The sequence below is a fragment of the Ursus maritimus genome, unplaced genomic scaffold, assembly GCF_017311325.1.
Source record: "Ursus maritimus isolate PB19 unplaced genomic scaffold, ASM1731132v1 scaffold_6, whole genome shotgun sequence".
NCBI lineage: Eukaryota > Metazoa > Chordata > Mammalia > Carnivora > Ursidae > Ursus > Ursus maritimus.
In genome coordinates, this window is record NW_024426774.1 from 8,971,523 (window position 1) to 8,998,523 (window position 27,001).

General features: G+C 47.3%; 1 protein-coding gene across 1 annotated transcript in view; it reads right to left on the bottom strand.

Annotated features, from left to right (window-relative positions):
• SNTG2 (syntrophin gamma 2) overlaps nt 1-27,001 on the bottom strand; it is a 176,464-nt gene that overhangs the window by 85,833 nt on the left and 63,630 nt on the right. The window contains exon 9 of the mRNA XM_040623084.1: nt 23,207-23,298. Within this exon, the coding sequence (XP_040479018.1) occupies nt 23,207-23,298 (92 nt within the window). The remainder of the gene's footprint in view (nt 1-23,206; nt 23,299-27,001) is intronic.

Here is a 27,001-nt window from a genome sequence, read left to right on the forward strand (position 1 = left end):
GGAAATCTGCAAGATGTGGCTGCAGACCATCCGTCTTCATCAGGGAGGAGCACTCTGCTGTTTGCATTCACCTGCTGAAGGAGATCCGGCTTGCTTCCCGTCTGAGGATATTATAAACACATGCCCTGTGTTGTCAGTTAAGTTTGGGGCTAGACTATTGGGCCAGTCTTGCATTGCTGGGGCAAACCTCACTCGCTCAGGACGTATTATCCTTTTGCCTTTTTCATAACTTGTCAACCATTTTTGTATCTACATTCACGACGGCTGTTCTCTGTCATGTTTGTTACTTATCATATCATGGAAAGGTTCTGACATCAGTAATATCTTGGCTTCGTAGAATTAGTGGGACGCATGTCATCTTCCTCTATCCTCTGAAATCCTTCGTGAAGGTCCTATATTATTTCTTTGACCAAATTCACCAATCACAGATTGTTGCGTTTAGAGTCCTGAACAGCCCATCAGAGTCCCACATGCGATCTTGGTGAGAGCGCCATATTCACCCCACAGGCTTTGGGGGCAGCTCCCTCTGAAAGTCCGTGCTCTGTGTCCACCCTACAGGCTTCGGGGGCAGCTCCCTCTGAACGTCCATGCTCCGTATCCACCCTACAGTCTTTGGGGGCAGCTCCCTCTGAAAATCCGTGCTCCATGTCCACCCTACAGGCTTCGGGTGGGGCTCCGTCTGAAAGTCCGTGCTCCGTGTCCACCCTACATGCTTCGGGTGCAGCTCCCTCTGAAAGTCCATGCTCCATGTCCACTGTATAGGCTTTGGCGGCAGATCCCTCTGAAAGTCCGTGCTCTGTGTCCACCCTACAGGCTTCGGGTGCGGCTCCCTCTGAAAGTCCATGCTCCATGTCCACTGTATAGGCTTCGGCGGCAGATCCCTCTGAAAGTCCGTGCTCCGTGTCCACCCTACATGCTTCGGGTGCGGCTCCCTCTGAACGTCTGTGCTCCGTATCCACCCTACAGTCTTCGGGGGCAGCTCCCTCTGAAAATCCGTGCTCCATGTCCACCCTACAGGCTTCAGGTGGGGCTCCGTCTGAAAGTCCGTGCTCCGTGTCCACCCTACAGGCTTCGGGGGCGGCTCCCTCTGAAAGTCCTTGCTCTGTGTCCACGCTACAGGTTTCGGATGCGGCTCCCTCTCAAAGTCTGTGCTCCGTGTCCACCCTACAGGCTTCAGGTGCAGCTCCCTCTGAAAGTCCTTGCTCCGTGTCCACGCTACAGGTTTCGGGTGCGGCTCCCTCTGAAAGTCCATGCTCCATGTCCACTGTATAGGCTTCGGCGGCAGATCCCTCTGAAAATCCGTGCTCCATGTCCACCCTACAGGCTTCGGGTGGGGCTCCGTCTGAAAGTCCGTGCTCCGTGTCCACCCTACATGCTTCAGGTGTGGCTCCCTCTGAAAGTCCATGCTCCATGTCCACTGTATAGGCTTCGGCAGCAGATTCCTCTGAAAGTCCGTGCTCCGTGTCCACCCTACATGCTTCAGGTGTGGCTCCCTCTGAAAGTCCATGCTCCATGTCCACTGTATAGGCTTCGGCAGCAGATTCCTCTGAAAGTCCGTGCTCCGTGTCCACCCTACATGCTTCAGGTGTGGCTCCCTCTGAAAGTCCATGCTCCATGTCCACTGTATAGGCTTCGGCGGCAGATCCCTCTGAAAGTCCGTGCTCTGTGTCCACCCTACAGGCTTCGGGTGCGGCTCCCTCTGAAAGTCCATGCTCCATGTCCACTGTATAGGCTTCGGCAGCAGATTCCTCTGAAAGTCCGTGCTCCGTGTCCACCCTACAGGCTTCGGGGGCGGCTCCCTCTGAAAGTCCGTGCTCTGTGTCCACCCTACAGGCTTTGGGTGCGGCTACCTCTGAAAGTTCGTGCTCCATATTCACCCTACAGGCTTTGGCTGGGGCTCCCTCTGAAAGCCACTTAGGTTCCAGCTTATTCATAAGGTTAGTTATGTCCTTTATGTCCTTACTTATGTTCTGTCTACATGTCCTATCAACTTCTGCACAATGAGTATTAAAATCTCCAAATACGATGATGGGTTTATCTATGTCTCATTTCTGCCAGTTTTGAGTTCATGTATTTGGAAGCTCTGTTATTAGGTGCATGCCATATTTAGGATTATAATGTTTTCCTGATGACTTAATACTTTAATCATAATGAAACGTTCCTCTTTGGTTTTGCACACTCTTTGTCTTGAAAACTACTTTGTTGGACATTAACAAAGCCATCTTTTTATAATTACTGCATATAATATATAAATTCTCCATTCTTAATCCCCACCTGTCTGTACCTTTATATTTAAATAATATTTTCTGCAGTAAGAACTGGGTCTTTCTAATTTGGTCTGATAATTTCTATGTTTTTAATTGGAATGTTTGGTTCATTTACATTTAATGTAATTCTCATGTCCCTGGGTTTAATTACATATTGCTAATTTGTTATTTGTTCTTTTTGGATTTTTTTCTACTTTGTTGAGCATATTCTTCTTTTTAGGGTTTTTTCATTATTCTTTTTTATCTGCTCATTGGCTATAAGGATAATATACATTCTGAATTTATCAATGTTTACTCTGAGTCAATATATCGCATCACTTCAAACCTCGTATCTGATATGTCCCCCTTCCCACAGCTCACTTCACAAGTGTAAGAATTTACAACAGAGCAGCTCAATGTGCCTGGTCCTTACCCTTTGTGCTATTTTTTTAAAGATGTATTTCTTTATTTTAGAGCGAGAGTATGCACACAAGCAGAGGGAGCAGAACAGGAAGAGGGCGAGAAAGAATTTTAAGCAGACACGCCCTGAGCACGGAGCCTAATGCAGGGCTTGACCATGACCTGCGATCATGACCTGAGCCGAGATCAAGAGTCAGACGCCCCACCTACTAAGCCACGCAGGCACCCCACCCTCTGTGCTATTCTAGCCGCGTCTCTTACTTCCACATACATCACCACCTCCACTTCGATTTGCTATCATTCTGTCATTTACTTTAAAGGCAATTCAGAGAAGAAAAAAATAGGTATTTGATAAACACATGCACGTTTACCAGCTGTGGTGCTCCTCGCTCTTTCCTGCGTATGTGGATCTCCAGCTGGCTTCCTTTCCTCAGGAAGATCCTCTCTTAGGACTTCTTTCAGTGTAGTTCTGCTGGTGACATTTTCTTACCTTAAGTTCACTTTAAAATGTCTGTATCCTGTCATTTTTAAAGAATACTTTCCCCTGCATGTAAAATTCTTGATAAACATTCATTTACATCATTGTTCCCAGGGAAGAAATACCTTTGTAAAATCTGGCTGCTGCTGGATTGATGGGGACGACCCTGCAGAGTTTTCTTGTGTTCATTCCCATTCTCCTTCTGGGACTCGTCCACTGGATATGTCCTACACGTCACTGGGGCTCATTTGTCAGTCTTTTTCTCTGTGTTCTTGAGACGGGCAACTCTTCTGTTTGTCCCCGTCTCCTGACCAATCCTGGTGCCATCGTCAACTGCGGGAAGCCAAACTAGCGGATGTTGAGTTCAGGTATCACATTTCCAGTTCTACAGTTACCATTTATTTTCTGAAGTTTGAGTTTCTTCACTGACAGTCCCTATTTGTTCAATTATTAAGACCATGTTTTCCTCTAAGGCCTTAAACATATTTGAAAGTGTTAAGTCCTTGTCTGCTAAATTCATCACCTTCACATGGGGTCTTTTTTACTGATTACACTTTTTCTTAGATTCCTCTTATTTTTCTTGTTTCTTTGCATCACTAGTAATTTCTGAATGCATGCTGGACATTGTCAATGACACAAGGTAGTGACTATATTTTCATCCTGTGGATTTTTGCTCAGCGGGTAGCTCACTTACTATAATCAACTTAAACATAAGGGTGGTGGGTTTGTGGAAAACAAAGGTGTTTATTAATCCCCTGTAACTTTAAGGGGTTCAGCCTCCAACACTATCTTGTCTGCAGGTATTTCCAAAGCTTGGTTTTAGGCTCTGTAAGGACAGTTTTATGGCGGCATTCATGCCTGTGGTGTAGCATTTCTGGACTCCCAGCTGCATGTCTGGGAGTTAGCGGTTTCTCCACTCCATCGGTGGACTTGCCACGTTATCAGCACTGCTAGACCTCTAGCATCTTTATTTGCTCGTGCCCCTCAGTGCCTTTTCAGAGGGGCACCAAACAGTCTCTCCCTGTGCACTGGTATCCTGCCATTCAACCAAGGACTTCTGGAAAACCTACATACACAAACATCCAACGCCCCCCACCCCACCACCTCCTTCAGGAGACTCTGGTGCCTTGCCCCCCGGGTTCAGGCTGATTCAGAGGCCCTGCATCCTTGTCTGTCTCCTCAGTGCAGCAGGACCACATGCTATGCTTGAGTGCCGCTGTCCCAGGTGGTGCTCACCTTGTGACGTCCCCGCTCTCAGGGCTCATGGTCTTGGACTGCCAGCTGCTCTGAGCCTGAGAACAAGTGTACCTTGTTTTTTGATTTGTTTTGAGTGTAGTGGTTCTATGGCAGCTGTGTGGGCTTCTAATGCTCCTTGTTCTTTCTGTGTTTGCTGATCTCAGAACCTGTGTTAGATAGATTTATGCCACCAGCTGCTTAGTCTTATTTCCCCATATCCAATGTGTCCTGTAAAGACTTGAAAATTTCACCGTGCATAGAAATCATAAAGGGAATTTGTAAAAGATAAATTCTTAGGCCCCTTTCTTTGAGATTCATATTTTACAGCCATGAAGACAGGACTCTGGAATCTCCATTAATTTGATACTGCACATTCTGACACACATCACAAAACACTGCTTCCATGCAGCAGGGCCATCCTACATGGGAGAGTCTAGTTCCCCTTGCACTTTGTCTGTTACTAGCAAGAAGTGTGTTTAAAAATTTCCATGTTTGTAGGTTGGTGACGCATCATTCAATGCAACTTTTCTCTTGATGAAATCCCAAAAGTTCATTTTTGCTTCTGTTTCCCTTGTCTTTGGAGACATGTCATGAAAGAAGCTGCTGTGGCCAAGGTCAAAGAGGTTACTGCCTGTGTTCTACTGTATGATTTTGATGGATTCCTGTCTCACACTGAGGTCTTTCATCCATTTAGAGTTTACCTTTGTGTATGGGGTACAGTAATGGTCCATTTCATTCTTCTGCATGTGGCTGTCCAATTTTCCCAGCACCATTTATTGAAGATACTGTCTTTTCCAATGGATATTCTTTCCTGATTTGTCGAAGATTAGTTGACCATAGAGTTGAGGGTCCATTTCTGGGCTCTCTATTCTGTTCCATTGGTCTATGTGTCTGTTTTTGTGCCAATACCATGGTGTCTTGGTGATCACAGCTTTGTAATAGAGCTTGAAGTCAGGGATTGTGATGCCCCCAGCTTTGGTTTTCTTTTTCATCATTCCCTTGGTGATTCAGGGTCTTTTCTGGTTCCACACAAATTCTGGGATTGTTTGTTCCAGCTCTTTGAAAAATGCCATTGGTGGTTTGATCAGGTTGGCGCTTAAAGTACAGATTGCTCTGGGTAGCATAGACATTTTAACAATGCTCATTCTTCCAATCCATGAGCATGGAATGTTTTTCCATCTTTTTGTGTCTTCCTCAATTTCTTTCATAAGTGTTCTGTAGTTTCTAGAGTATAGATCCTTTACCTCTTTCGTTAGGTTTATTCCTAGGTATCTTATGGTTTTTGTTGCTATTGGGAATGGAGGCACGTGTTGTGATGAGCACTGGTGTTATACATAACGTGAACCATTGAACAGTACATCAAAAACTAATGATGTACTATACAGTGGCTAACTGAACATCATAAAAAAGAAAAAGAAAAAGAAAAACTTTTCACACTGTTACTGGAAAATCTATTTGTTTCCTTTGCATGATTCTGAAACATCATACACTGGTCATCTGAAAATACAGGTTCGCTGAGCGATACAGATCTTCCAATGCTAACATTTTATTACATAACATTAAAAATGACCTCCAGTAATATTATCTCTTATCTTGTTAGAAATACCTTTAAGTCACAAGTTTGTAATTTCTACCTTGATTAATCCTGCTGGAGGTATGGGCCCATTTTTAACATGATTTCAGGCTGCAACGTAACACAACCGAACCGTGCAGACCACAGCACCTTAGTATCGCGCACAGTGACACCGAGCACTGTGTGGCTGGGGTGAGAGTGCCAAAGATGCGCACGCGGTCATAATGACCTGGCCAACGGGGACCCTGTGGGGCCCTCACAACCCAGGAGATTGAAGGAGGAGTCCCAATTATCCCTAAACTTTCAATCTGTGAAGTGTGACTCTCCCAGCCTGACATGGTCACAGGGTGAAGCCGCCAGGGTTGCCAGGGGTCTGGGCGTGACACTGAGAGTAGGTGGGCTGCACTGAGAGGGGACAGCCCCAGATGCATCCCCAGCATGCCACTTCCCGCCCTCACCACACAGCCCCAAAGAGACGGACTTTGAAAATACTCCTTGCCTTACTCAGATATTATGACCCTGTATCATAAAATTTGTGCGTTTAGAAGTGAAATTGATTAGAACAAAATGCATGTAGATTTTATAAACAGTTCCTTTTTTGCAGAAAACAAGATGCACCTCACTTATACTCCTTTAAAAAAATGGAAAAGAAAGAAATCTAACACAGCCTGTATAAACTGCCTTTCCCTACAAGACCTACAATTGGGTATGAAGCGAGTAGTCATCTGCATTTTGGATCGTGGCCCAGGCACCAGTGTGGAATTTTAAATCTGATCTGTTAAAAATAAGAATACAAGAAACTACTTTTTCAGGATCAGAGATTCAGCAATAAGAGGCAGAGAGCCACACGGAAGTGTTACCTCCGAGTTTAATGGCACTGCTCTGAAGAGAAAAGTTTCTTTATGAGGGAAGGATTTTTTAATAATTATGTAATTAATTTCACTGTCAGTATCTAATTTAAGGTAAGTACTCGGTATCTCTGATGACGGATTATTTTGACTGCAATATCACGGGCCCTTCTAAACACTATTCACGTTCGGTGTTCTCGTCTTTTTCACTTTAAAAAACTGTAATCACCTTGACACAGGGCGGGCTTCATGCTCATTTCGGGGAAAGCGTTGGTGATTATGCTGTGTCTATATTGTAATTTTTCCTTCAGCTTCCTTCAGTGACTTTGATGTGGTAGTTTTGCTTCAGAAACTATTCTCCTTGCAGGTTGGTCTCTGGTGGGTGACCACCCAGGCCACCATGGCTTCCTCCTCACGCCTCCAGGGCAGCTCCTGCCTTGGCTGCACACGCACGTGCAGGAGGGAGGCGGTCCAGGCTGGAGTGCCACCATCCACATTTCCCGCAGGTGACGGAGCCAGGGCAGAAGTGCACCGTGAACCAGGTCCTCGGGTGCAGCCCGAGAAGCAGGACACCATGCCACAACCCACACACAAGGCCTCCGACTACTAGGGAAGACATTCTCCAGCCACGGCGAAAGCCAGGGCCAGAACTGCCTCTGCGGCCTTTAGTCCACCAGGAGCCTGTCCTGGTGATGCCAGGATGACCTCCTGGGCCAGACCAGACCGCTCTGTGTCCCCATGGGCCGCCTGCCTCGTGCACACGCTCTGGAGGAGCACGTCACTGACCTGTCTCTGCACAAGGTCTTGACCCACCCACCCCAGAGGGCTCACGGCCCTGGACAGCCCACCACCCAAAGCCCCTGGGGGAGGCCAGAGAACCCGCCTGAACAGCGCCCCCTTGCCTCCTGAGAAAGGAGCGAATCCAGCCTGGTGCTTTCCCTGCGTACTGAGTATGGTCGCACCCTTCGAAACACAAAATAAACAAAACAAATATTTAATGTAACAGCTTCTTAAGACGGCAGCAAAAGTACTTTTTGCTCCTTTTTACACAAAAAGAATCTGCAGCTAAAACAGGCTACACGAAGGGACCTGGAACCCACACAAGGTTTGACTCTTACCAGAACATACCATTTACTAAATTAAATAAATTCTTGGTCAGTAATCTGCAGGAGTTTGAAATTATATACCTTTTTAAAAGCCATATATTTCCTAATTTTCTATCTGCGTGTCACTTAATTTCCTTGGAATGTCTTCAGTCGTCTGTCGATATTTGAAGGTTTCTGAAATGAAGGAAACTGTGTTTTGTACAAAGGACTTCCTTCCTTCAGAATCCTTTCCTATGGTTTGTGCTGAGCTCCTCCCTGGAACTGCAGCCAGGTTCACGTGGACACGGCTCTCCTGCTGCCCTGAACACGGTGGTGGCAGCAAAGGCGGAGGCAGAAGACATGCGCCAGCAGGAAGCATGGTCGCCTCCTCGGTCATTTACTCTCGTGACACGCCAGACATTTTAAAAGAAACCATGAATGAATCCTATCTTCTTTACACACGATATACCTTGCTGAGTCATTTTGTGCTTTTGACATAAAAGCAAATCCACTGCATAAGATAGAAAAGCAGAAATATTGAATATAAATTACACTTAATGCAAGAACAGTAATTCACCATTTCGACATTTTCAGTACAAAAGAATTATAAGTTTTAGCAGTTTGCTCGTACAAAACTATAAAATTAAAATAGTATAATACCATTAAATGTAATTTTGGTAGAAATCTATTACAGACAGAAAGATCTTGCTGAAACTTCAGGTGTGGGAGGGAATGCCGTTGCTACCCTGTCCACAGACGCCATTTGCCGCAAGCGAGGGTGAGGAATGCCCGCATCTCGTTCTGTGGTTCTCTTCCAGCGGCCACAGGGGCTGCCCACGGAGGCCCGGCCCCTCCACTACCCCCACCCAGAAGCGGCTGCTGGCGCCCTCGTCCTGACGACCTCCCCACCTGCTGGACATATCCCTCACCTCCTCACTCCCGTGACACCAGAGGGTCCCTCCACAGCAGCGAGGGATACAGCATGTGGTCACAGGTGCTACAGGTGGGGTGGGGGGTGTGATGACTAGTGCTTACTTCTGCAACAGTGTAAACAGCTCCGGTCTGGTCTCTTACGCTCTTCATTACGTCTCTGGACACAAAAGAATGGGGGACGCAGACCACAGACGTGGCTGTTGCGTGCACAGTGGTCCCAGGGACAGCACATGTGATGTCATCAGATATGGGACCGGGGCTCAGAGTTTGGGGAGTCCCAGAAAAAGCCAGGCTTCCCGGGGTCTGAAGATGTCAAGTCGTGCCGATTCCCGAACCACAGCTCAGACCCACATGCCCAAATCACAGCTTCAGAGGAAGAACGCATCAGTTATAATTTACTACTCAACACTTTCAGGGTCTGAATTTAAATCAATAAATTCACCAACAAACCTGTCATATTTACACTCTCACTGACACTCTGGACAAGACCTATATGGAATATACTGTGTGTTCTTACGTCCGTCCACGGACTCAGGTCCCGCATCTGAACGCAACTGCTTGCAAAGCCAGCACGTGTGCAGCGGACAAATCCAGACCAGAACAATAATTTAATGCAGTACCAGGAGGCCCGAAACTCCAGTACTTCTCGGGCCTGGACTTATGGTTCTGAGAGTCACCTTCTCTGCTGGGTCCCCGACACCTGCTGCAGCCTTACACCATCCTGGGCTTATCCTGTTCTGTCTCTGGACCAACTCCGCCTTCCAAATAAACACTTATGTGCACAATATAAACATACTTAGTACGTACGACATATTATAAGGAGAAACAAATATTGTGTTACTATAATTACACATAAATATATATTTTATACAAATATATGCCCTCAACAAGAAACGCTGTTTAACCCAAACACAGCCCCAGCTCCAAGCTTGCTACTTATTTTTGCTACTCACTACCTGGGGCCCTGGATCCTCATTTTCCTAATCTATAAATAGAGTTAATGTGACCACCTCTGGGAGACTGGAAAGGGAGACGGCACTGTGCCTGAAACACAGCAGGTGCGCGGTCAGTGCTGAACACGACGCAGACGTGAGAGCCTGTTCTCTGTCATCAGGCTTCACATCCAGCACCTGCTTATACTAAACTTTCTCAGCAGCTCACTTCTCATGGATGTTGAACTCTGGTCTCAGCTGAGCTTACCTCTGTAACATTGCACAGGCCTATTTGGGGGATGTACCCACATTACTGCACCTTTTAAATTTCGGTTTACTGTCTGGAAGCGTGGAAAGAAGACCGTGTGAAAGTGTCCATGTGAACAGCTCTGCTCGAATCCCTGCAAGGACCTGCCTCACACAGATTCCCACCAACGTTACCCTCGGAATGGCAAAATTCTCACCGCCGATGCCCAGTGCCAGACTGGAATTTTTATCAAGATATTTTTCAGGGGGCGCCTGGGTAGCGCAGTCGTTAAAGCGTCTGCCTTCGGCTCAGGGCGTGATCCCGGCGTACCGGGATCGAGTCCCACATCGGGCTCCTCTGCTAGGAGCCTGCTTCTTCCTCTCCCACTCCCCCTGCTGTGTTCCCTCTCTCGCTGGCTGTCTCTCTGTCACATAAATAAATAAAATCTTTAAAAAAAAAAAAAAAAGATATTTTTCAGGAAAAAAAAAGCAACACCAACTGAAGAAACACCTAACAAATTCCCCTGGAAGGTCTCCTTCATGCCTGTGTCTTCCCACCGTTCAAATAGCAAAGAATCCGCATCCAGGAGGAAGTGAGGAGCGCGTGCCTGATGACGCCCTGCCGCTCTGGCCAGTGGCAGCTATGAGGCCTCCAAAGCCTTGGCCATCTGCACCCTGTTCTCCTCCCCTCTGCCCCTGACCCTTCCACCATTCCTCCTCTGGTTCCAAGAAGGCTCCTGAATCAGTAGGAGAGAAGATCTGCCGTCCCCAGGCCGACAGCCCAGACCACAGACACAGGGATGTAGTGAGCACACGCACCTCTGCTACCCGGAGTGTGCACAGTCCCTGCACAACCAACATCCCCGCCAGACCAGGCCACGGCTCAGCAGAGCGTGTCACAGAGCATCCTGCAGTTACGGATCATCTTCTGTTTCCAAGTCCACATGTCACTGGGAAACACAGGAAGTTGCGGAGAGCTTGCAGAATTTTACTGACCATCTCCAGGCAGGAACAACTCCTAAATGGATCATCCATGGGGATGTGAGCACTTTTATTTGCAAAAGTGTGGGCTTCCCTGAAACTAATGCAACTGAATATTCCAACTGCACTGTGTCTTAATTCTACGGAGGCACCAAGGTTGGAACCAAATAACGGGAGCTGGAACACAGACACTGGGCTGCCCACCGAGAGCCTGCTTCTGTGGTCCTGAGCTCTGCATCCACGCTGAGTTTGGAGGACACTGGTCCGTCCTTCCTCCTCCCAGGGACGCAGGAGGGTTCTGAGTCCTGTGGGGCTGTCTGGGCATGCTGGGCTTCATGTCCTCAGGAGCTCAGAGCACCCAGGTGGTGAGTGGCTTGCACAGGCGGTCGGAGGGCACCATCTGCCCTGAGGGAGGAGCCCTACCCACGTGGAGGGACCAGGTACGTGGGAAGAGCTTCCCTGGGGGGCCACCAGGGAAACCATGAAGCTCCTCCCAGAGCAAGTCATGGCGATTGTCTGTCTGTCCCATGCAGGCAGGCCCTGCAGCCGTGACCACTGGGTTGGCCCCGTGACCCCCCAGACTGGCTGCGTGGCCTAATGTAGTCTGCATGGGTGTGAGCCCATTTCTGCATTTGCTTCTTACTGGTCAACTGCCATGGGCAGCTCTTCCTTCTGGGGAGGAGAAGGGCCACGGGCAGCACGCAGGGGGACTTGGTGCAGCATCGTCATTCCTGACTCTCTTTAAATACATCCAGAACTAAGAGAGTTTCTTAACAGCTTCAGCTTTTCCTGCTCTTCCTGTCCTCATTGACTTTGAGAACGCCACGTGTCCAGACAATAGGCATGGTGTGCCTCAGCGCTGGACCCTCCCCGCTAGAGTGCCCTGAGGCCAGGCGCCCCCACCCCCACCCCGCAGGCCCAACGAGCTCGCGACGCAGGCAGCAAGGAGGCCGCCACAGCTGCTGGGAACCAGCCACACATGAGCTTCGGGACAACAGTCCCAGCTTGTCTCCAGTGGCTTCCGCTGTCCCCACAACGGGGTGGCTGTTTAAATCAAGTGTGTTTCCCCTGAAATAATATTTCTCATTTGTTTTCTCTCCAAGGAGCAACTCTTAAAGGCTCAAGTAGCCATCAAATATTAATTATTACTGAGGGAGACAGTTTATTCTGAAATCGTTTTCTGCAGCTAAATTAAGACATAAATTTCAGGAACGAACACCAAGTGCCACACAGTACAGTCTTAGCATTTCATAAGAAATATGTAAGTAATTTTTCTATTTAAATTTGACATACTTTGAGTGAAAACATTTAGTCTGTTATTCTAAAATGTAAATATTAATCCATTAATTTTGTGAAGACAGCTATCTAATTACTTATATTGCATAAATTTTTAAGTATCGTAACAATACCATTATTAAAAGCAAATGAACTTCACTGACAACAGATTGCTGCCATATTCTTCAACCTGAAATCATTATCATAAGATGAAAAATCTCTTATGGAACATGAATAATAAAGAAAAATTGGACCTGACTCTTCCCAGGCTCTTTGTGGTCATTTAAGAAGCCAGCGGGGTCACCACTGCTACCCAATCTATCTCAGATAAGGATCAATGAAATACTGAAGCACATGATGTAAAGGAGAGGGAGATGGGCAAATACTATTTCTAGAAAAATATGATATTATTGTAGGCTCAGGGCTTCAAAGGAGAGCCACAGCCCTAGCACCATCCCATAACCAATGCAGCCACGCACCAACGTGGCAAAGCCACGTCTCGTATAAAGCTTGTTAGACACAGCCGAGGCCGTGTGACAAAGACGGCAGAAAGTTGTATGAGACAGTCATTTCTGATTTACAAGAGGAAAAGTCGACGTTTTGTGAATTAATAATAATGGGGAAAAACAAACCCATCTCAAGCAGGGATAAGTGGGCTTCGGAGCCTTGCTGCGATTGTGTAAAAATGTGGCTCCATTCTGACCTCAGATTAAGCGTCCTAACTGCCCTGCAACACGTTAACCCCCAGCTCAGGGGTTGAATCAACACAAACTTACTGCTTATCACTGCCCACACCACTCTGACGGTGTGGGCAGGGCTAGTCCTCGGGGTCGCCGGCGGGGAGTCCGGTCCTCGCGGTCCCACACCCCCTCTCGCACGGGGACCCGTGAGGACACGGCCATGAGGCAGCCCAGGATCTGCTCCCCGTCTCGGATCTCAAACACACCTGCAAGGTCCCTTCTGCATGGTGGTAACACACGCATTCACAGGTCCCAGGGATCGGGCTGTGGGCATATCTGGGGTCGCTGGCTACCACAATCCCCAGGGCTAGAAAACACACTTCAATACATGAATATTCAATCATCGTTGTTTAACAGATGAATGCCTGACTGAATGAAAAAGTATTTTCCTAATGCTAAATCACCCAGTCTCTTCCCTTAGCCTCTGCAGCCAGCCTGCCTGGTCTACACCCCGGTCTCCACTCTGGTCTACACCTTGGCCCCATTTAAACTTCTTGGCGAGCTACTAATTTCCCGAGAATCAGCTTCCTCGCCTGTCAAATGGCAGTAAAGGGCCCGCCTGAACAGGGCGAAGAGGACCGCATGCGTGGACAGGTGCTCGAGCGCACAGGGCCCACGGTAAATGCTACGAAGCTGTTGGTTACAGAAGGCAGACCCCAGGCCCAGATCCCGCGGTGGCTCCAACTCCGAGTCAAGCACTAGCTGCGCTCCTGGTAAATGAATATCTGTGTGCCACAGTTTACCCCTTTCTGCACAAAGGCGGTAATCACAATAAATGCACAGCATTTAGGATTCCCGCCGCAGAAAACCTGCTCTGCACCTGTCACTGCTGTTATCATGACTACTATGACCTTCTGACCACGTCCACCCAGGTCCCCTCTGGCAGCCACCCACCTGTCACTGTTTCTATGAGGATTTCTCTCTCTTTTTTATTCTACGTATAAGTGAAATCATACAGGATTTGTCTTTGTTTTTCTCTGATTCATTTCACTTATCGTGATGCCATCAAGATCGGTCCATGCTATCACAATGGCAGGATTTCCCATCTTCCTAAGGCCGCAGAATATTCACTGTAGATGCAGGTGTGGATACACCTACGTTCTCCCTCCATTCATCCACCAGTAGACACTGAGGCTGTTTCCTACCTTGGTGCTCGTGAAAAGGCGGCATGAACGTGGGAGTACAGGGATCTCTCCAACACAGTGATTTCCTTGCCTTTGGATATATTCCCGGAAGTGGGATCACTGGGTCATATGATGGTTCTATTTTTACCTTTTTCAGGACCCTCCACACTGTTTTCCAGAGTGGTTACACCAGTTTGCATTCCCACCAACAGTGCACAAGGGTCCCTTTCTCCGCATCTTTGCCAACACCTGCTGTTTCTTGTGTTGTTGATTCTAGCCATTCTGACAGGTATGAGGTGGTGTCTCATTGTGGTTTTGATTCAATTTCCCTGATGTTGAGTGATGTTGAGCATCTTTTCATGTCTTTGTTGGCCATCTGTGTGTCTTCTGTGGAAAAATACCTGTTTAGTTTCTCCACCTGATTTTTAACTGAACTATAAGGTCTTCGCTCTTGAGCTGTATGTGTTCTTTGTAAATTTTGAATATTAACCCCTCACAAATCAAATATTTCCTTTTTGTTGATGGTTTCCTTTGATGCGCCTTCTTTTTTTCTTAGAGAGGGAGTGGGTGAAGGAACAGAGGGAGAGAATCTCCAGCAGACTCCCTGCTGAGCAGAGCCTGACATGGGGCTGGATCTCACGACCCTGAGATCATGAACTGAGTTGAAGTCCAGAGCTGGACACTTCACTGACGGAGCCACCCTGCGCGCCAGCCAGAAGTCTTTCTGTGTGATGTTCCACTTCTTTATTTTTGCTTTTGTTATCTTTGTGTTTGGGGTCAAATCTCAAAAATGATCACCAAGACCAATATCAAGGTGCTTATACCCTCTATTTTCTTCTAGGAAGTTTAAGCTGTGGGGTCTTATATTCAAGTCTTTTGTCCATTTTGAGTTCATTTTTGTGTATGGTGTCAAGAAAGTGGGCCAGTTTCATTCTTTTGCAAGTAGCTGACCAGCTTTCCCAACACCATGATTGAACAGACTGTCTTTTCTCCACTGTATGCTCTAGGCTCTTCTGTAATAAACTAATTGACCATATGAGCTTAGGTTTATTTCTAGGCTCTCTATTCATCTATGTGTCTGTCTTTGGCACCAATACCACACAGTTTTGATTACTATAACTTTGATGCCTTCAGCTTTGTTCTTTTTCAAGATTGCTCTGGCTTTTCTTAGTTTTTCTTGGTTTCATACAAATTTTAGGATTGTTTGTTCTATTTCTGTGAAAAATGCTATAGGAATTTTGATAGGGGTTGCATTGAATCTGTAGATTGCTTTGGGTAGTATGAACATTTTAATGATATTAATTCTTACAATCCATGATCATAAGTTATCTTTTCACTTATTTTTGTCTTCTTCAGTTTCTTTTATTAATGTTTAATTTAGTTTTCAGTGTACAGGTCTTTCACCTCCTTGGTTAAATTTATTCCTATGTATTTTATTCTTTTTGATGCAATTTCAAATGGGATTTTCTTAAATTTTCACTTTATAGTCTGACTGTAGAGAAATACAATTGATTTTGTATTTATATTTTTGTATATTTGTATATCTGCAAATTTACTGAATTTATTGCTTCTAACAGTTTTGGGGGGAGTTTTTAGGGTTTTCTCTATATAATACCATGTCGCTGCAAACAGAGACAGTTTTACTTCTTCCCTTCTGATCTCAATGCCTATTATTTCTTTTTCTTGCCTAATTCCTCTGGCTAGGACTTTGAGTCCAATGCTGAATAGGACTGGGGAGAGAGGCATCCTTGCCCTGCACCTGACCTTTGATGAAAACCTTTCAGCCTCTCACCACCAAGTATGCTGCTAGCTGTGGACTTATATATGGTGCCTTTATTGGGTTGAGGTATGTTCCTTCTGTACAGTTTGTTGAGAAGAGATGCAGAATTTTATCTAATGACATTTTCCTGCATCTACTGAGATGCTGGTATGATTTCTGTCCTTCGTTTGTTAAGGGGACAGCACAGTGACTGAACTGTGGACAGTGAAACCTCCGTCCGTGCCTGGGACAAATCCCCTTGACCAAGGTGTACGATCCTTGTACTGCACTGTCAAATTCAGTTTGTGAATATTTTGTTAAGGATTTTTGCATCTATGTTCATCAGGAATATTGGCCTGTAATTTCTCTTCTTGTCTGGTTTTGGTGTTAGTTTGATACTGACCTCGCACAATGAGTTTGGAATTCTCCCCTCCTCTTCACTTTTTTAGGAGAGTTTGAGAAGACTGGTGTTAATTCTTTAAAGAATTCACTGTTGAAGTAATCTGACCCTGGACTTTCCTCTGTTGGGAGGTTTGCTTACTGATTCAGTCTCCTCACCAGTAAAAGGTCTGTTCAGATTTTCCCTTTCTTCACAATTCAGCCCCGGTTGGTCTTACATTTCTGGGAATGTCTCCATTTCTGCTGGGTCGTCTGATTGTTGGCATGTTATTGTTCAAAGTATTCTTGTGATCCTTTGTATTTCTGTAACATCAGTCATTTCTTCTTTTATTTTGAATGCCCTCTCTTTTTTCATGGTGAGTCTAGGTAAAATTTTGTCTATTTTGTTTATCTTTTCAGAAAACTAGCTCTTGGTTTCGCTGATCTTTTCTACTGTCTGTTTAGTTTTTATTTCATTTATGTCCACCCTGGTTTTTGTTATTTCCTTCTTCTACCAGCTTTGGGCTTCGTCTGTTCTGTTTCTAGTTTCCAGAGTTATAATGTTGATTGTTTATCTGAGCTCCCTCTTTTCTCCTAATGCAGGTACTTATCACCATCAACGTCCCTCTGAGAATTACTCTGGCTGCATCCCATACACTTTGGTATGCTGCATTTCCATTTTCACTTGTCTAACGCCATTTTTGGATTTCTATTTTGATTTCTTCACTGACCCATTGGTTGCTCAGCAGCACGTGGTTTAATCTCTACATATTTGTGAATTTTTCAGTTTTCTTCTTGTACTGGATTTCTAGTTTCATACCACTGTGATTGGAAAAGATGCCTGATATGATTTCAGTCTTATAGGTTGAAATAATCTGTGGCTCTTAAGTAGTAAATTAAGCCTATTTATATGTATTTTATTACTACTATATTTATATTCATATTTAATTTCTTTGGCTCTTTCATTGCCTTATTTTTCTATTATTTTTCTTTGTGCATTTTTAATTAAGAGGTTTTTTGCAATTTGCTCTTTTTCTTTTGATCTTTAGTTTTACTGGTGGTTTTACTAATTTGTGAAGTAGTCTAACCACAGAGGGACTTCTGCACCTTCTCTATCCGGTCCTCCAGCTCCGAGTCCTACACACCGTGTTCACTGGTCTACATCTCCGCTCTCTTTAGCTGCTAGTACTTTCCACAGAAAACCTTTGTGTAGATTCACATACATATTTGCCTCTTTTAATCAACTGCCCTTCTGAGGTCACTTTAATTTCTCTTCCTGAAATATGTTCCTTAGAAATTCTGTTAGTGGAAGTCTGCTGGTGATAGTCTTTCAAATTCTCTTCACGTTACCAAGTCTGTATTTTTACCTTGTTCTAGAGAGACGGCTTTGTGAGGAACACAAAGATAGATCAACAGTTATTTCTGTCTCCATAGTTTTGAAAACGTTACTGGACTATTATACATTTTCCCTTGTTATTGTTGAGAAATCTGCTATCAATAAAATTGTCATTTTTCGTAAGTGATCTATGATTTCTCTCGTTGATTTTAATATTGATTATTGGCAACAAAGTCAGACAAAAGTGTATCATTCCATCAATCTGAAATTCAAAAAACTTAAAATTAATTTATGTTGATTGAAGTCAAAGTAGTGATTACTTTTCCTTGTCGGGGGAGGGGTCGCTTTGAGATTTGGTGATGTGCTACAGGTTGACCAGGGTGTTCTAAAATTCCTCGAGCTGTTGCTTCTGAATTGTATACGTCCCTGTATGTGCCTCATCCTTTAATTAAACAGTTAAGTATCATTCACTCATCCGTTATCTCTGCCTGGGAGCCCATCTGTTCTTTCACCCAGAAAACTTCATTGTTTATGTGTTTATTTAATATTTGTTCAATTGTTTTGTTGGTTTAATTATTTTTTCTTATGTCTGCTCTTTCCTTTTTACAACTGTTTACTAGTTTTTATCTGTTCTCATATAATTTCTGTAACATTTCGTTTTGTGTTTTGATGTATTTTTCCTAGATGTTTCTTGAATCATTTAGTTCTTTACAATGACCTCAGTCTTTTTAAGGTCTTTGTTTTGTTTTGTTTTTTTGAAATCTGTAACTTGGAAGACCACGTATTTCCTATCAGATATTTTTCTGTAATTGCATCTCCATATTCCTTTTTTATAAGGTTTTCTTATGAAGGGAAGTACTCAGAGCAGCCTTATTCTGCCTCTGCCACAGGTGCAACAGGAGACTGGCAAGGGTCTGGTGTGTCAGGGTCAGGTGGGCGCCCAAGAACCCGAGTGAGAACACAGGGAAAGCACCCACTCTCGCTCAGGACAACGGAAACCTTCCTGGGCATGAAAGCGTCAGGAAGCGGCCCGCTCTGTGCCCTCTCTGAAGGGCTGCATGAGCATAACCGGGTATGCAGGGAGCCAGTAGGGCTTGCAGGAGAGTGGGAGGTCAGGGGACAGAAGAGAAATCACCTAAATATATGACATCAACGTGAATGAGACTCTTTGTTGTAAACATTCAGTGAGGATTTCTGGTAGAGAAATAGTGTAGCGAGCAGATGAAGTCAGAATTTTAAATGGTTGAAAGTTTAGTTCAGAATAAACACACAGAAAAGTTGTCATATAGACAAGGCAGCACAGGAAGCCCCTCCAGTAATCGCGGACAGGAGAAAGCACGCGTCCCGCGAGGCTCGGCCACCTGCGCACGGACAGGCCGCGGATGCAGCGGGGTCAGCGGCACAGGCTGTGAGAGCGGGACCAGCCCTGAGGGACCCTGTGACCGCAGAGCCGCTCTGAACAAACTCCGTCTCTTGCTCAGCAGGTTTAGTCCTGGGAGGATGAAAGCGATCTGAGCAATTCTGACAATGCCACCGCCAGAAACGGTCTAAATCCTGAGAGTCTGAGGACGTCCGACTCACTTCTTTCCATACAACGTGGCGCAGGGCAGAGTCTGTTCACTCTCCGACCCCCACATGCATGACCACTTTGCTGTGTTTGACGTAATCCACTGTTGAGTGCAAAGGATGATCACAGAGATAAATCGCATTTGGAAGAGAAAGCCCAACGGGGAAGAACATGGGAGCAAGCCGCTGCTGGACTATTAATGGGATGATTAGTGTTTCCACCTGGAAAACCAAGTAACAGTCTTTAAAATCTTTATAGGATTCTAAGTCTTGGTATCTTTTAAAAATGACAATTTTCTGACTCTCTGGGATGCAGATTCTCTGTAACGTGTTTCGAACAACTCTGACATCTTGTTTTGAAGGTGAACTGTTTGACAAGAGAGCACTGATAAGCTGTGCACCCCTCTTTCCCACTTTTGTGATAAGGATGAGGAGGAGGCCGAGGACACACGTTCATGGTGCCTGCACCACCGTGCGGATCGTGTCCACCAAGCCGGAGGCCGTGAGAGGGAGGTGCTGGGGAGACTGCAGGCAGGATCTCTCCGACCCCGTCTGCTCCCTTCTCAAGTGCACACCCCGTCTCCAACAGACTGCGTCACCTTTCCTGACAGACTCCTGGGCATATGTCCCACGCTCTGTACACACTCTCATTTAAGGGGAATCGCATTAACGTGATCCTGATGGTTTTAAAAAAACAGGCCTCAGCAGACGGTTCAACCAGGATACTGTACAAAGTTGAAAAAAATAATGAAATAAACATCTTCGGAAATTTCCTAGAAGGTAGCCCAATGAGAAACAGAAGGAAATGTGGAGAAGTAAGAGCTCTGACAGGAGGCGGCTCTCCGGCACGCAATCCGAGTCCCGGGGTGGTGGCCGGAGGGAGGCCCACGTGGGGCCGTGTGCCCCCATGAATGATGAGGACGCAGATTCAGAGAACACGAATATCAGAGACAAAAAAGAGGCTGTATCCGGTCACCACCGTTGGAAGCTGCCCGAGCAAACGCCCCTGGACCTGCAGCCACATTGAGAGAAAACTTCCTGGCTTTGACACTAGAAACCACAGACAGTGGAAAAAGGCTCAAGTTTAGAGAAAATAACCCGTTTCAAAATAACTTGAAACAGACTGGCCGCCCACAGAGCCCCTGAGGAGAAAGGACGCTGAGTCTGTAAAAGCATTGAATGCAGGAAGTCCTGATGAGGACAGGAGGCTGCAAACGTCTCCATGTGGGGCGACCCTACAACTCCTGACTTGGGTGGGGTGAAAGTGGCTTCAAACACAGAGTGGCAGCAGGGAAGTCGGGAGAGAGTTACAAGGTCCTTGCCTCGTTCCAGAAGGAACGAAAGACGTTGTATGTTTCTATGTTGTAAACAAAGTAGACATATGGCAAAATTTCAAGGGCGAGCTCTAAATAAATGGAAATGAAGTATATATATTTCAAACTTGCAGAGAGAATTTTAGAAGAAAGACATGTAAAAAATTTAACCAAAATAATTTAAAGATCAAGAAGAAAAGAAGTAGTAAAAGGGAACCGATAAAAATTCACCGTGATCAGAAACAAGCTAGAATACACGTCAGTCAACACCACACACTCCATCGAGGGGCACAGACTGTCAGATTGGATCATAAGAAATAAGAAAGCACAAAAATGTAAATAAAATGAATGGAGTAAGGGAAAAAAAGTAAGTAGAAACTGGTGTTGTGCTGATCTGTGGAGCCAAAAGTTGGTAAAATGAACTATCTTCTGTTGAAATTAATCCAAGAGGAAAAAAAATAAACCTGATTGAAAAATATTAAAGAAAACCTAAGATTCCTTTGGCAGTAGTAAAGATGAGCTTCTCTACAGATCTAAATTTCATACAGTTACAATAAAAATCCCAAGACTTTGTGGAATCTGATCAGAGGTTTTAAAAATTCACAAGAAAAAACAGGGAGAGAGAGGATGGGAAGAACAGAGTGAATTAAGAGATTTCAGTACGGCTTTGGCCTGCAGATAAAAATGCATTATGAACACGCAGCAATTAAGTGTGGTACTGGTTTTGACACTGACAAAGAGAGTCCAAGCAAGGCTCAGCGGTAAACCCGTGGCCAGGACATGTGGCTGAGGATCCAGGTGGCACAACGGCCCCTAAGGAAACAGATCATGACAAGTTGTTATCCAAGAAAATGAATCTGATCCCTACTTTTCACATGTTTTACAAAAATGAATCCTATACGCTTAGAGACATAAAGTGGAAAGCAAACAAGAAAATATTTAGAAGAAAATAAAAACAAGTATCTTTTACAAACAAAGGATAAGAAAAGTTTCTCTGAACCGGATTCTAAACCCAGGAAGACGTAGACGCATTTAGCTGCGTTGAAATTAACTTCTATTTACAGAAGATAATGTAAGTACCACAAAAACACTAGCTGTAAACCGTGAGAGGTTTGTGACCGACAACCAACAGAGTATTAGCTCCAAGCACATGTGAAGAATCCCGATGGGTCAGAGAGGGAAAGACAGACAACCTTGTGTCTACATGCAAGCGTGGTGGACAGCGTTTCACCAGAGATGAGAAACCAAAGGTGAACACTGAGGAGAAAGCAAACAGACCTCCTCTGTGATGGCAGAAATGAAAATAAATCCCCAGCAAAATAGCCATTTTACACACACTATATTTCAAAACATTAAAGCCCCAAAAGAGACCGAGCAGTGCCGGAGCCACGGGCCAGCAGGAACCCCCAGTGTTGCTGGGAGGGGAGGCAGGTGCACGCTTGCAAGCGTGTGGAGAGAAGGCCGTGTTCCTTTGAAAACCAAACACCTGCAAACTTGGCCTCTGCCTGTGGCAGCCCAGATTCCAACAACACACTGAGAAAAAGCCCAGAGAACAAGTCAAATGTCCACTGCCAGTCAGTAATCGATAAATACGTTGTAGTATATTCACAGAATTAATACGACACAGCAACGAGCAGACAAATGAAACGCCAGGCCTATACGCCACAACATTTGTGGATCTTAAAAACCTAACAGTAATTCAAAGTGTAAGTCGCAGAAGCCTATAGCAGAGTAATATTTTGTAAAGCTCAAAGTAAAATGAAACGGTATCTTTTTAGAGACGTATATACACATACACACAGAGATAAAGCTATCTTCTATTCAGGGGATGACAGCACGAGATTCAGGACGGCTAACTTTCGGGAGGGCCAGGAAATGGTACAGAGGCACGACATGTGGATTAAAAAGCTAGTGACAATATTCTCATTATTGAGTTGAGTTCACGGGCTTTTGTGTCAGTATTCTGCTTCACAGCTCACAAAGACGCCAAATGCAATCTTTAAATATCAAGAGCTACACTAAAAGGTTAAAACGAAAAACGATGCTATTTTCAGAACGATATGTCTCAACACAGACTTTGTTCTCAGTGTCCACTGCAGGCCCAGCAGCAGGTGGTGTTAGGAGTGCAACTGGGTATGATTTCCAACAGAACATTCTCAGACTGCTTACAGGATTCTGATTTGCGTCCACTGACACCCATGGACAAGGAGCCCACGTCCTGGAAGGAGGCTGCAGCAGACCGGCTGCGTGGGGAGCGGGGTTGGGCCCCTGCGGCCAGGGCCCGAGGCCAGGCCACTTCCCTGCTCTGGCTCAGCTGCTGTTCTCTGGGCGGGAAGGGGACTTGGAGCATGATGGACACTCACAGCAAGTACACAGCACCGTACTTGCTCAGGGGGGTGCTACTGATTTGCAAACAAACCCTGTGCAGCGTCCCTCTTGAGTGAACCTGACAGAGGCATCCTGAAAACAAGGTCAGCCGCTCGGGCAAATCAGAGCAGGACTGTGAGACCTGCCCTGGAGCTGAGCGTGCCCACCCAGAGACAGAACGAACCACGAGTACGACATCCCACAATGCGGTGCCGAGGCGTCCCACGTGGGAACGAACGCCAGCCAGCGGCATCCCCCATCCTGCCCTACGTCTGTCCTCTGCACCTGCCACCACGTGTGACCTGTCCATCCTGGGCATCTGTGCTGACTGATACCCCCGCACAGTTAGAGGAAGGGAAGCCGCACTTACTGTGCTGCTGGGGTTGCCGTTCAAATGCAAGCCGCTGTCAAACAGTGGAGAGCAGGCTCGGCTGCCGTGGTCGCTGGCTGGCCCCGGGGACCCTGCGAAAAACCAGAGACGTTCACTCAGACGGAGCACGGGGTGCCCTGGACTAGAGTGACCGCCATTGCCCGAAGCACCAGGCAGCCACCAGGACCCCACGCCTGCCCCTTCCAGGGAGTGGGCGGTTACAGGCTGTGCCACCAACACCCGCCTACCTTGCCCTGGGGCCCTGCAGCCGGGCCCCCCCAGATTGGGCCTCACACAGAAAATGGGGCAGACAGCAGATGACTGGCCACCTGACCTGCAGCGCTGGGGTCCAGAGTCTGCCCCGCGTGGCACTGGGGGCTGTCAGCACTGTTCCTGGGGACCCTACCCTGTCCTTTCCAGCACTAGCGTCATGTCAGCTGATTTTCTAAACATTAGTCTTGACTTTCTGTTCTTAATCTTCAAATGACTATCTGGTTGACATTTTCTGACTATCATGGTGCTGCGAACTACATTAGTGAAAAACACAGAGATGAAGCTGGTAGGTTTGTGGACAGGAGTATTTAAACACAAACACCTTCTGACCAAGCCAGGAGCAGAGGTCCAGGCCAGGAAACGCCCGCACCTCACCTGGGGTCAGCCAGTCACCGGTCTGAGCTGTGGGTTTCTCTTCTCCGTGACCTCCACCCTCCCCCTTCTGAATGCAGGCCGCCCCCGCTGGGGCGCCATGGGCACCTGCAGCAGTCCGCGGTAGGGGAATGAACCCCACTCGGTGGAGGCACCACACTGGCAAGGGGGAGCTAACTCTGACCTACAAATCTGTTTGTTTTGACAGGGAGGGGGAGGGGGAGAGAGAGAGAACGAGTCGGGGAGGGGCACAGGGAGAGAGAGAATCTCAAGCAGACTCCACGCCAAGCAGAAAGCCCGACGTGGGGCTTGATCTCAGGACCCCAAGATCACGACCTAAGCTAAAACCAAGAGTCAGAAGCTTAACTGACAGAGCCACCCAGGCGCCTCAATCTGTTTCGTTTGAGAAAAATGAAGGCATTACATTTAAAAATCCAGATTTCTGACTTTTCTGGAAAAAGAAGAAACTGAGGCTCCCAAGCTAGAGCCACCGAATGATTAAAAAATGGGCAGAGCTGAGTGGGTCTGTCTCTGTGCCTCCTGGCCACGCCATGCCCCAACCGGCCTGCCCGCCAGCATCAGGGCCCACGCCCCTGCAGGTCCCTGGTGTGAGGTGACCACAGGCAGAGAGCGAGCCTGCCTTGGTCACACCGTCATCAGCATCCTTATAATTTCTTGGAAACTGAACTAAGAGCCTTGTAAACGTCTTGTTTACTCCCTCAAAATGCAAAGCTGTGTGGTGGGCACTATGGCCCACCATCATCATTTCACAGAGGGAGCAAACGAGAGGCAGTCTGTGGCTGATGCTGCTGACGCAGTGCTCTCCGTGTGGCTGCTGGGGGCGCTCGGGACAGAGGGCTCACACTCAGAGCACCTGCTCCGGTAAAGGGGTGAACCCCCCGCCTCCAGGCCCTTCAAACACTGGACAGGACGCCCAGAGCCTGTCAACAGCTCGACAAAACCAAGATGAATTCACAGATCTTCGCGCTGACAGCGAACTCTCCAGCGAAAGGAGAAAGCTTTCCTGCTGTCTCCCCTGTGTGAGAACTGCTTCACAAAGCCGTCTTCTCGGACAGCCCCATCCCGGATAGCTCTGGCCACAACCTGAGCGTGGGCAGCTCCTGCGTGACTCAGACATTCAGTCCATTCACCTTGGTGGTGAAGCCACTCAAAGACAACACCTGACCACGTGAGGTCCCCTTCCACGAGCATGAAGCATCCCAGCTTTACCCGAAGGAGACCTCTGTTTACCCCTGAGCAGACCCAGGGTCCTGGCGTGTGACCGTCCGGGCGCCTAAGGGGGGGGTGGCACTGAGGATGGCACAGCTGCGGGATCGGTCACAGCTGGCCGCCAGTTGTCACATGAACATCCCACCTCCTCCGACCCCCAAGCACCTGCAGGAAAGGAGTGTGTGAGCCTGAAATCATGGACACCTGATTAATACAGCGGTGGGCACTGGTCCTTGAGATGCCCTAGTGCCTGATCTACTACCTAAGATTAAAACCACGATCGACTAACATCACATGTGCAGTCATTCCGAAGCCACCAGCCCTGCTCACTATGGACGGGAACGAGTGTGCTGGGCTATGAGGAGCTCTGCAGCCAGACGTCCCGCCTCCAATCCCACCCGACGCCGTGTGACACACGGGGCAGCCGCTAATACACCCCTGTGGCATCCTTCTCACGTCCACATAAAATCTGTGAGGATCTACCGTTCCCAGCTGAACACCACGTTCCTACGTGCACGGCGAAGCGCGCAGCCCCAAGAACTCGGGGGAAATGCGCACTGTCCTCCTTTGCTCCCACCAGGGTGCTCGCTCGCCTCTGACAACCACACTTCTTTCTTTCGACCAGCTGCTGACTGCACAGCGCTGCCCCCAGGCCAGCACCGAGTCTGCCTCTCAGCGTCTCCACACGGGCTCTCCATACTGGCTCACCAGGGACTTGAGAGCAGAGTCAACGCCTCCCTAATTCCCTGCACCCTCCACAATGCCCAAGGACACGGATGGAAGGTTCCGGATACAGACACGGACGGTGCGTGAGGACAGCGCTGCAGCTGCGGAGGACACGGGACGGAAGGTTCCAGGCTCATTTCCTACTGCAGTGTGTGACTGGCTTCCACCAGTAATGACCCAGTTCAGGGTCAAGGGTCGAGCAGGCGAGAGTGAGTTTGCCTTCATCCCGTGGCCTCACCAGAGGAAACTGTCTGAATTTAGGGGAGGATTATGGCCACTACACTTACGTTTTTTAGGATACTAAGCTTATAACTCTTGTAGATTATAAAGAACCAGGTAAGAGAAGAATACACATTCACCGAACGAATACAGAATTCAACGTCCCTGCCACGTGGGAAGCCTGGGAGGCAGATCTCACGTGGCTCAGGTGGCACGCACGTCTGACTCCGCTCCCTCATGGGAACTGTGAGCACCTTCACAGGAATGCTGACCCGCGTGCCCCGCTGAGCTCACCACGCAGATCAGGTGGGCCTCCGCCCGGCGGTGCAGGGACATCAGCAGTAACGCCGGGGAAGTGACAAGACGGCAAGCCATGCACCATAGTGATGCATCTCTCAACAAAACAGCCTCCGGCAGCTCCAGCCAACGTGTCAGAGTTCCACGACTATCCCGTGGCCACGGGGCATGGCCACCTCAGGCCTGGGGTGGCTCCCTGGCTTCAGCGTGGGGCATCCCTCTCTGACCGTGGCTTCAGGATGCTGCTGGGGTGGTTTGAATTCTGCGCTGTCAGTAATGTTAATGACAGGTGGCCTGGACACCCCACCCATCCCACTCTGCCACGGAAGTCACCACCCCCAGAAGACATGGCACGTGATTGTCTTCAGTGTCAACATGCCAGCTCCCACCCGTCACCCCGTGCCTTCTGCCTCAACGTCACGTGATAAGCTTTCTATCCATGCACAAGGACACCGACAGGACAGACGCACGGTAGACACACTGAAAGAGAGACGGACACACAGATCACCTGGAGGCACCGCCTTCCATGAACACGATGCCACATGTGTGACATCCACACGCATGCCCGAATGCTCACTGGCCTTTACATTCGTCCACAAAGAATCACCGTGAAGCCCTTGCCCAGAGTCTGAACTGGGGCCCGGAGCAGCAGGAGCCACTAAGCCCTGTGTGTGATGA